At 32.2% G+C, this 11,082-nt stretch overlaps 1 protein-coding gene across 1 annotated transcript; it reads left to right on the top strand.

Moving 5' to 3' along the window:
• The first annotated feature begins 3,413 nt into the window (after positions 1–3,413).
• On the top strand, positions 3,414–11,082 carry LOC101255534 (cullin-1). Its single transcript, XM_004247400.4, has 20 exons — positions 3,414–3,692; positions 4,596–4,758; positions 4,980–5,079; positions 5,177–5,362; positions 5,478–5,525; positions 5,641–5,844; positions 5,943–6,020; positions 6,936–7,025; positions 7,140–7,220; positions 7,309–7,368; positions 7,687–7,716; positions 7,796–7,882; positions 7,974–8,123; positions 8,214–8,269; positions 8,378–8,498; positions 8,584–8,745; positions 8,856–8,999; positions 9,083–9,301; positions 9,394–9,561; positions 10,727–11,082. The coding sequence occupies exons 2-20, from the start codon at positions 4,622–4,624 to the stop codon at positions 10,826–10,828; spliced, it is 2,223 nt and encodes a 740-aa protein (XP_004247448.1). The 5' UTR covers positions 3,414–3,692; positions 4,596–4,621; the 3' UTR covers positions 10,829–11,082.

The raw sequence follows: 11,082 nt of genomic DNA, 5'->3' as shown, positions 1-11,082 counted from the left end.
TTTTTCTAAATAAATTTGCAAACGAAAATTGCATTGATTTTAGAAAAATGGGAGAAGAACACTTGTATCCCAAAAAGATATGAATTGTTGGAATATGTGAAACAGGATATCCTTTTATTAGGGGGTGTTATGCATAGAGCTCAAGAAATATATTATGAACTCTTTCATATTGATATAGTCAAAAAAAGACTATTTATAAGCGGCTATTTTTTTACTTTTTATGGTTTTCAATTATGAATTTGTGTTAATTATTGATACTATCAAAATATATATATACTCAGATGACATTAAGAAAGAACAGTCAGTATTTCAAAAAATAGACAGAGTATATTATACTCTAATGATTTCAGTAGTGGTTTAGTGATTAAAACAAGGGGCTAGTCAGGTAAATAGTTTGGATTTTGGGTACAATCAAGATAAATATATCGGATGGTGTTCAATTTGAGTAAATATTTTGCCTAATACCCAAAAAAATAATATATGTAATATCAATAACTCATATCTACCGCAAGAAAAATCACTATATTTAGGAAGTTTTTTTCATAACATAATTCAAGCATTTATCTTAAATTAAATATTATTAGAAAACTGTATTTAAAATCAAGAATTTTTTTATTCATATATCTTTTTTCGTCTTCAAGTTGGTCAAGAATAATAGTATTGAGCTTTTTACCCTTTGAGTTAAAATTAATCAAAATCTATTTACTAATGTAAGGCGAAAATATATATAATTCAAAACCAGATATACTATTTTATCTTAATTGTTGATTTTTACTAGTAAATTTTTTTGTCTTGATTCAAATAAGGATAATAATTCTCTTATGCATGTCCACTTTTTTTTAACGCAAGGGATGAAAAAAATAATTGTCCAAAAAAATGAAAAGACAGAGTACATGTATACTCAAGGGGACAGTAATAGTTTGGATTATGGATCCAAAGGATAAATATATTGGGTTGAGTAATTCAAAGGATAAATATATTGGGTTCAGTTCAATTTGAGTAAAACTATTTTGCCCTAATAGGTTCAATTTTTGTAAACCCTCCCCCCGATATATATATATATATATATATATATATATATATATATATATATATATATATATATATATTCGCAATACAAATAACTCATAACCACTATAAGAAAAATTATTATTTTCTAAGAAGTTTTTTCAATAACATAATTCAAGTGTTTATCTTAATTTAAATCTTATTAGAAAATTATATTCAAAAATCATGATTTTTTTGAATCATATATTTTTTCATCTCCAAGTTGGTTGAGAATAATTGTATTGAACTTCTTTACCCTTTGATTTAAAATTAATCAACTTATGTGAGGTGAAAATACATAAAAGGTAGGATATTCTAGTTTATCTTAATTGTTATTTTTGACTAGTAAATTTTTTTATCTTCATCCAAAAGAGGATAATAATTCTGTTATACATGTTCACCTTTTTTTAATGCAAGGGGCAAAAAAGATTATCCAAAAAAATGTGATTTCGTTTTATATCTAAAAGTTCTTATTATATTTTCTTCAATTAAATTACAAACTAATGGATTCAGTTCACAATTTAAATGAATACGAAGCACTTAACAATTACAAAAAAAAATTATAAAATCTAAAAAAAGAATATCGACAAAAAGAACAATTCAATCTTTTCATAAAGTTAATAATAAATAAAGAAAAAGATATGAAAAAACTTGCAAAGTAACACAAAAAATAATCAATCACTAAGAAAAGTAAATTGCAGAAGAGAAGCCTAAAAGTTCGAAAGGAAAAATGAGGATGAATAAGAAGTTGAAAGAAGTACAAGCGATATTTAGTCTTAAATCAACAAATGATCCAAAAAAAAAAGTGATAAAATTTTGGAAGAATCCATAATAAATGAGACATTTTTAAGCCTACAAAAATTTTATTGTGATCATAAAATATGCCTCCAAATGAACTATTTTAGCAAGCACAAATGAACATGAGGATAATTATAATGTCATGTTAATATTTTTACATAAGGGTCTCACGAGTGTCAAGGCAACAATCAACTTATAATAGTGCCTTACTCGAAGTTGAAGTCAAAGTTATGGCATAATTGTTGTCATAACAAGTGAGGGATCTTTGTATTGATTTGATATTAATATAAATGTTGAGTTTTCCCGTATGTATTGGCAACGAAAATATTCTAAAACAAATTTTAGGCATCGATGAATGGTGGACAGACTTGACTGCAAACACGCTAAGTTATGCAAAGGACTTGATTTGAGCGTGATAAACTACCCCTTGACCAATATTATAAAGGGAAAAGGGTCTGATATACCCCTCAACTTTGTTATTTAGAGCTGATATATCTCTTGTTATGAAAGTGGCTCATATATACCCCTACTTGTAAACAAATGGCTCACATATACCCTTTTCCTCTAACGGAAATGAAAAAACTAATAATTTTAATTTAAATTTTTATTATTTTTTTCTAAAAAATATAATCCCATATGAGTAAATTTAATTCTCGTCGAACATATTTTTTTTATTTTTTTTGTATTAATGACTAATTTATAATTATTATTTTGATAATCAAATTTATTTATGTTTCACAAATATTCTTGTAAAACTTATTGTAAATGACCAATTTTTTTCTTCGAATACGAAATTAAATTACAATACACATAAAAAAAATTAGTTTAATTTTTTATTCTTTAAACTAAGGAATGAAAGAAAAAAACAAACAAGAATAAGAAATTCAAATAATTATAATAAAAAATCAATAAATAATTTATGTATGAAAAAAAATTAAAATATACCTTGAACTTTGATAGAAGAATCATATATATCCCTAAATAATTTTTTAAAAAAAAATTTAGAAGTAACAAATATAAATTTAAAACCATTTTTTTAGCTTCCGTTAAATGAAGGGTAAATGTGAGCCATTTTATAACGGCAGGGGTATATGTGAGCCGTTTGTATAACGGTAAGGGCATATATGAGCCACTTTTATAACGAGGGGTATACCAGCTTCAAATGACAAAGTTGAGGGGTATATCAGACCCTTTTCCCTATTATAAATATAAAAACTTATAGTTCACATAAGAGCTTCAAGTTTAGGTGAAAAAAAAAAAAGATAAAAAAAGGACACCATTGATTATTGAACATCAAAGCATAATCACTCAGAAAATTAACGTCTTTTTTAATTATATTAGATAACTTAATACAAAATTTTAGTGTCAATCATAAAATCGTTATTTATATATATGTTTTTGTAAGATGATGGATAAGTTTAAATAGTTGAGTCATAATCGATTAAAATTCTCATTTATGATTATTTTTAATATATAAGTTTCCAGCTATGACTAAATAGTTGAGTCATAATCAATTGTACTATTTTTTTGTCTGCAATACTAATTACTAATTATAAATATTAATGGTTGTGTATTCTTAAAAAAAACTCAAATTTAATAATAGAAAGGAAATCTCCAAATACAAAACCAAGTGAAATCTGGACTCTGAAAGTGTAATTTGGTTGAAATTCAACCGCCTCAGTCTCTACCCTTTTCTCTATAAATACACTGATTCTAAAGGTTTTGGAGTTTGTCTCTTTTCATTCACCGCATTGTTTCAGAGTTTCGGAAAAACAGAATCCATCCATCAACGGGAAGGCGAGAGGGCGATTGTGATTCAGTTCCCCGGTGATCGATCCATTTCTCCGGTAAGCAATTAGGAGATTATGATTTAGCTTTGTTTTGCTGATTTTTGCGGTTGTTAACTTTTCTAGGGTTTAAGATCGTGCTAAAAGCTTGTTTTGTATAGTCGTTACTCATCTTCTCAGCGTGTAATCGTGTGTTTGAATAGATAGGATCACTCGTTGTGGGTTTTTAGCGTTTTTCTCGATGATTGACTGTTTTTTAGTAAAGAATTATGGTTTAATTAGTTTATATTCTCATAATAATTATGCGTTTGATTTGAATTCATGCAAATCCTAATGAAATTAACCAAAAAGCTCAATCAAAATCAGAAAATAGAACTTTGGCATTAATTAATACTTAGATGGAGAACGATAAGAGGGATGGGAACAAAAAGGTAGCGGAAAGCAAATCAGAAATCTGAATTGGAGATGTCTACTTGGGTATGTGATGGAGTTAATTAGTAAAATAGTGTAAACTAAATAATGAAATTATGAGATAAGGACATAGTTGGAAACAGAAATAACATGAGAGCTTATGATGTTGGAGTTCTATTAATGCAAACTGTGATAGAAAAATTTCTACTGTGTTAGAAAATTTCTATCTTAAAATGCTAGAGTGCTGATAAATTTCTGCGAACCTGTATTAAGCTGACTGTAAAAGTCGCTGCTTTTTGTTGTCACCTGAATACATTGATTATAAACAACATTTTTATCATTGGAACTTGAAAGCTGAATTGGCATTGTATTTTTAATTGAGAAGTTGCTTCTTGTTGCTGTCCTGGTGTACATTAAGGATATTTTTTTTCTTCTTAATCGGCATTGTTTTTGTTAATGACTATTAGTTGGGTTGTGATTAGCTTTTCCCGTATGATGCTTTTTATATGGTGTAGCGTTGTGATTATATGTGATTTTCAATTGGTCATATAGGTGGACGTAAAATACGTGCTTCTAAGATGGCACTGAGCCAGATGAAGGTTATTGAGTTGGAGGAAGGATGGGAATTTATGCAGAGGGGAATCACTAAATTGAAGAAAATTTTAGAAGGACAACAACATTCTTTCAGCTCTGAAGAGTACATGATGCTCTACACGTATCCTTAGGGTTTCGTGTGCTTGAAGTTTGTCTTTATATATAAAATATTTGTTCTTTAATATATATGTACGCACATTGTTTTATTATTTTCAATCTTTAAGATATGGTTAACTCTGCCTACAACCGCTTTACTCTCATGGTGTCTTGAACAACTAACTTCTTGGTTATTAGTGAACTACACTTAACATGGAAGGGAGTTTTTCCTTAATTGAAATGTAGAACTATATATAACATGTGCACACAGAAGCCGCCAAATGATTACTCACAACAGTTGTATGAGAAGTACAGGGAAGCATTTGTAGAATATATCAGTTCTACAGTAAGAAGCATTGACTTTCTTCTCATGATAATTTAAATTTACTCTACTTGCTTTGTTGTTGCTGTTCAATTTTGCAATTTGTATTTTTCTTTATTAGGTTCTGCCTGCTTTACGAGAGAGGCACGATGAGTTTATGTTGAGGGAGTTTGTGAAAAGATGGGCGAATCACAAACTTATGGCTAGGTGGCTCTCACGGTTCTTCCATTATCTCGACCGTTATTTTATTGCCCGAAGGTCGCTACCTGGACTTCATGAAGTTGGTCTGATGTGCTTCCGTGATCTGGTTTGTTTCTTGCATCTCCTATATAATTATTGACAACATAATTATCTCTTTTCTTTGTTGTTTTCTTCATATCTTTGTTTTGTTGGTAATTTATTTCTGTTTTTGTTGACAATAGATTTATCAGGAGTTGAACGGTAAAGCTAGAGATGCAGTTATTGTGTTGGCAAGTATCATATCCTCTTCTTTTTGTTTTTTTGTTTCTTCCTACTAAAAGTTGATCTCAACTCTTGCAATATATTTTAGTTATGAGGGTCTGATTAAGAGTCCTTTTGTATTAGATTGAACAAGAACGTGAGGGTGAGCAGATCGACAGGGGTCTACTGAAGAATGTGCTCGACATATTTGTTGGAATTGGCATGGGGGAAATGGAGTATTATGAGAATGATTTTGAAGAAGCGATGCTTAAAGATACTGCAGCTTATTATTCTCGGAAAGCTTCAAGTTGGATTGTGGAAGATTCTTGTCCAGATTATATGTTGAAGGTACAACTCATTTTTACAATTGCTGTGAGTTCGTAAATTATTTGGTTATTGCCTTAAATTACCACAGGAAATTGTGATGCCCGTGCTTTTTAACTCAGGCAGAGGAGTGCTTGAAGAAAGAGAAAGATAGAGTGTCTCATTATCTCCATGTTCTTAGTGAGACAAAACTTCTAGAGGTCAGCATCTGAATTTGCTTTAGCAACTTGAAATCTTCAACTTTTGAAGAACTTTTTTTTAAAAAAAAATTTGAGCATAGATAAATACTATGTGATTTTGTGTTATGCTGGGGGAGGTAGCAGATGCCCGGTGGAATTAGTCGGGGCCAGCACAAGCCTGCTCGGACACCACAATTATATATTAAAAAATGTGATTTAGTTGTTACATGTCTGTGTAATGGATGCCTTTTGAGTTCTAATATTTTTAAAACCTTTAGAAGGCAAGCTTAAAAAGATTACTCCCAAGGTTTTATGCCTTCCTATTTTTGGTTGGCTGTATCCTTCATTTTATGCCAGTTGCAATTTGATTGTTTGCTCTCTTCTAATAAATTATTCAACTTGTCAAAAAGGTTTTTTACAGTTTATTTCTCTTCAAAGGGGGAAGAGTTATTAATGCCCAACACTTCGATTGACTACCTGTTTTCCTTTTTGGTTTAGAGTCGAAGTTGCAAATATAGTCCCACTCCTTGCCAGGGCAGATGTTTCCTTTTTGTTTATGTGATAGTAGTCTATGAGTATGTGGTTTACACGTGTACCCCATAAGCATGAGTGCACAATTCTAAGGATCATATATATAATGTGTTTGAGTTATAAAATAAAATCCACGAGTGGACGATTCTTAAGTGTTTCTCTGTTCGAGCGAAAACGTACCAAATAAACAGTGGTCTTTTCAATTTGTTCAGGGAAATAAATCATGAGAAGTTAAGTTGGCAATTTCATTTTTCTATGATGCACTTATCATTCATGTCATTGCTTTAAAGTATTTTCCCGATATGTACTTGAGTTTGAATGCTGGAAATTCAGACTTTTTACATGTTGACAATATTCCTTTAGTTGGATTTGTTTTCAATGTTGAGACCAAATTTGTGCCTGCAGAAAGTGCAAAATGAATTGTTAGTTGTATATACCAATCAGTTACTTGAGAAGGAGCATTCTGGATGCCGAGTATTGCTAAGAGATGATAAGGTATTGAATTCTTGTGTTGCTTTTCATCATTTTTGGGAAGTTTCAATGTATTTTACATGTTATTCAATGTTTTTTTCTTTTGCCCTTACTGCCTACTCTCTTTTGTACACTTAGGTAGAGGATTTATCTCGAATGTATAGGCTATTCCATAGAGTCCCCAAGGGATTGGAACCTGTTTCAAATATGTTTAAGCAGGTATTTTATTCTCTTATCACTTAATGCCAGTCTGAGCAGCAAACGAATTATTCAGTTAGTTTCCTAAGCTCACCAACATCTGCTGCAGCATGTCGTTGCTGAAGGCATGGTCTTGGTGCAACAAGCTGAAGATACGACAAATAGCAAGGTGAATTGTCCACATTCTTGTTTCATATTTTTAATGGTTTCACTTAGAACATTATATCTACTTATTACATGCAAGTATAAAGTCCTTTTAAATTGTGAATAGGAGAAATCAGCAGGGGGAGGGGGGACTGCATGATACACCATTTAGATGACAAAACTTTTTAGTGGAATTGAAAGGATTTATGTAGAAAATAAATACATTTATATATTATATGTATGCATGAAGTTCCTTTGCAGCCTGTCCTCGTGGGTTCAAGAAATTTTTGTTCCTGGTAATTCTACTGTGTTCCTATTTGAAGTGTGTGTGTTTTTTGTACAGGCCGAAAGTTCAGGCTCAGGAGAGCAGCAGGTAAAACCATATTCCTTTATTCTGATTTCACTTATATGTAATGTAAATATATTTACCATGGATTCCATCCCTTCCGCAGGTCTTCGTTAGAAAGTTGATTGAGCTTCACGATAAGTATATGGCTTATGTTACGAACTGTTTTGCTAATAACTCTCTCTTTCATAAGGTATATTCTGTTGTTAACAATTGTATGCTGATCTCTTTTACTTCAAAGTTATTTGTCAGTGTTTCTGATATCTAAAGTTTGACATATACAGGCTCTCAAGGAGGCATTTGAGGTCTTCTGCAACAAAATTGTATCTGGTTGTTCAAGTGCGGAGCTCCTTGCTTCTTTTTGTGATAATATTCTTAAGAAAGGTGGGAGCGAAAAACTCAGTGATGATGATATTGAGGAGACCTTGGATAAGGTATAGCATGCACTTTAAATCACTCCATCTCCTGGAAGTCCATCTTTCGGCCAAGTGATGTTGTCATTATAATGGTTTGAATTTTTGTAGGTGGTCAAGCTTCTCGCTTATATTAGTGATAAAGACCTTTTTGCAGAGTTCTACAGGTGGGTTAGATAGTCCAACAGTTTTTTTTGATATAGTTACCTTAGGTAGTTACCTTAGGTTGAATTTTCATTTTACCGTTCGGAATGTCCATTGTCTTGGTGTGATAGGAAGAAGCTTTCTCGTCGACTGCTCTTCGATAAAAGTGCCAATGATGACCACGAAAGGCTTATCTTAACAAAGCTAAAGCAACAGTGTGGTGGGCAGTTCACATCAAAGATGGAGGGGATGGTGAGGAAACAGAATATTTTTTCATAGTTTATCCATTCCCATTAAAATGTTCTATTAAAATTTGTGGATGGCAACTCAAAAACAGGTGACAGACTTGACTTTGGCTAGGGAAAATCAAAACCATTTTCAAGAATATCTCAGCAACAACCCTGCCGCAAGTCCTGGAATTGATTTAACTGTCACAGTTCTTACAACTGGGTTCTGGCCTAGTTATAAATCTTCTGATTTGTGTCTCCCTGTGGAAATGGTAAGAGGAGCTTTTCTTTATAATTTGAAAATCCACTTTCTGTTTGCTGATATGAGGTTTTTCTTCTGAATTAATGAATGACATAACCTCTGTTGTGTTATTTGCATCAGGTGAAGTGTGTAGAAGTCTTCAAGGAATTCTATCAGACAAAAACGAAACACAGGAAATTGACATGGATTTATTCATTGGGTACGTGTAACATCAACGGGAAGTTTGATTCAAAAACCATTGAACTGATTCTGGGAACTTATCAGGTGACTACTCTCTCTAATGATTCCATTAACTATCCCTGCTGGTTACAATACACTGATGGATTTATGATGTCTGCTTTTTTCAGGCTGCTGTTTTGTTATTGTTTAATTCTTCAGATAGATTGAGTTACTCAGAAATCAAGAGTCAGTTAAATTTGGCTGATGATGACTTGATCAGATTGCTTCAGTCCCTTTCATGTGCCAAGTATAAAATTCTGATCAAGGAACCTAGCAATAGAACTGTTTCTTCTTCTGATCATTTTGAGTTCAACTCCAAGTTCACTGACAGGATGAGGCGGATTAGGGTATAGATAAAGAATCCTATTTTTTTTAGTGATGCTTCATGAACACACTATAGATACCTATTCCTAATGGAATGTTTTATTGCACTATCCAGGTCCCATTACCTCCTGTGGATGAAAGGAAAAAGGTAGTCGAGGATGTAGACAAAGATAGACGTTATGCAATTGATGCCTGTATCGTGCGCATTATGAAGAGTCGGAAAGTTCTTCCTCATCAACAACTAGTGTTGGAGTGTGTTGAGCAGTTGAGCCGAATGTTTAAGGTATGCAACCTTCTATCTTTAATGAAATAGATCACTTTTGGAAGGTTGATATAATTTCCACGCTTTATAAACATGACATTCAATTTGATACTGGAGGGCTATATATGACACTGTGTTGGGGCTATTTATCACCTTCTGGGCTCGTAATGACAGATAATGTAGCAATTCTTTTCCTTGTTTTGACAAATTGTTAATAACTTGGATTACGCTATCGTGGTATCGCCTCATTACTCGACATCTTTCTTTCAGGATCACGGTCTTTGGGGTTTTTGGTGTTGAAAGTAATCTTAAAGATTCAATTACCCGGAATAGTGTTTGGTAAAATAGATGGAGGGGTTGCATTTAGTTTTACTTTATCAACCTATTATATTTTAAAACAGTCTTATTTGACTTGAGTGAAATTAGTGGTTTTCTTTCCCAACGAATATAACTTGACAGAATGACAGAAACACCAATTTTACCTTTTCCTTCTATCTTCTAATTGCCTCCATCTCAATTTGTTCCATAGTTTTGCTTATTGAGACCGAACTCATTAGGAATTTCTTAACCTCGACTTTTTCAACATTCATTGTTGAGGCGAAGAATCTTTAAGTTGAGATATCTTTCAGTAATTTCCAACCTCTAAATATACTATTTGGTGACAATCTTCCACTTGCAATTTCAATATGTGAATTGTTCGGCAGTTTGTATAGATAGTTCATTCTCTTCCTTTCCATTTGCTTCCCTATCATTTATCATTTTTGTTTTCTTTCTAACCGATGTAACACAAGAGATGAATGGGAGGAGGCAAACCACTTTTTGTCTGTAGTTTCTTCATCCATGTTTTCAACTTCCTCAATGGATAAAGCTATGTTGGTCCTAGAAGAAATTGTATAACTGCGGGAATCAGGTTTGGAGTTGTGTGATTTAGTCTAGTTCATGACCTTGAGGATTCATGTTCTCGAAAAGCTAGAATTTACCCTACAAATTTGAAAAAACTATATGAGATGAGATGAACACAGACAAATGTGATTGGGCTTTTTGCTCAAATTTATAATGATCTTGCTGTGCCATTTAATCGCTCCATTTCCTTTTGAAGTGTCTACTGCAAATCTAACCTGAAGATAGTTATTAGGTCTAGTTATTGATTTTATATTAATATCATTAATTTTGTTTATTTGTCCAGCCTGACTTCAAAGCAATCAAAAAGCGAATTGAAGATCTCATCACTAGAGATTACTTGGAAAGAGACAAAGAGAACCCGAATTTGTTCAAGTATTTAGCCTGAAGCAATAATCTGTGTGCTCGGCTGATTTTTTTTTTGTTCTCTGCACATCACATTGAATACAACTGGCTTCTCCATGTCACTTAATAGGGATTGTAGCACAGATAATTTTTCTTACTTTTGCCTAGTAGTAGGAACTGTGCCAGTTATTGGGTATCACACCACCTTCATTTTTCGTCAAGAAGTTGGCGGAAACTTTGCTGTCTTTATAGTACTTCCTCCATTTCAAATTAATTGAATTGGTGAGATATTATTCA

This window comes from Solanum lycopersicum, chromosome 9, assembly GCF_036512215.1.
Source record: "Solanum lycopersicum chromosome 9, SLM_r2.1".
NCBI lineage: Eukaryota > Viridiplantae > Streptophyta > Magnoliopsida > Solanales > Solanaceae > Solanum > Solanum lycopersicum.
This window is presented reverse-complemented; position numbering and strand designations above follow the sequence as displayed.

Excerpts from the sequence above, each read along its gene's own strand:
- LOC101255534 (XM_004247400.4), top strand. The coding sequence starts at position 4,622 with ATGGCACTGAGCCAGATGAAGGTTATTGAGTTGGAGGAAGGATGGGAA. Across the intron at positions 7,369-7,686 it reads AAGATACGACAAATAGCAAG|GCCGAAAGTTCAGGCTCAGG; the intron begins GTGAATTGTCCA and ends TTTTTTGTACAG. Across the intron at positions 8,270-8,377 it reads CTTTTTGCAGAGTTCTACAG|GAAGAAGCTTTCTCGTCGAC; the intron begins GTGGGTTAGATA and ends TTGGTGTGATAG.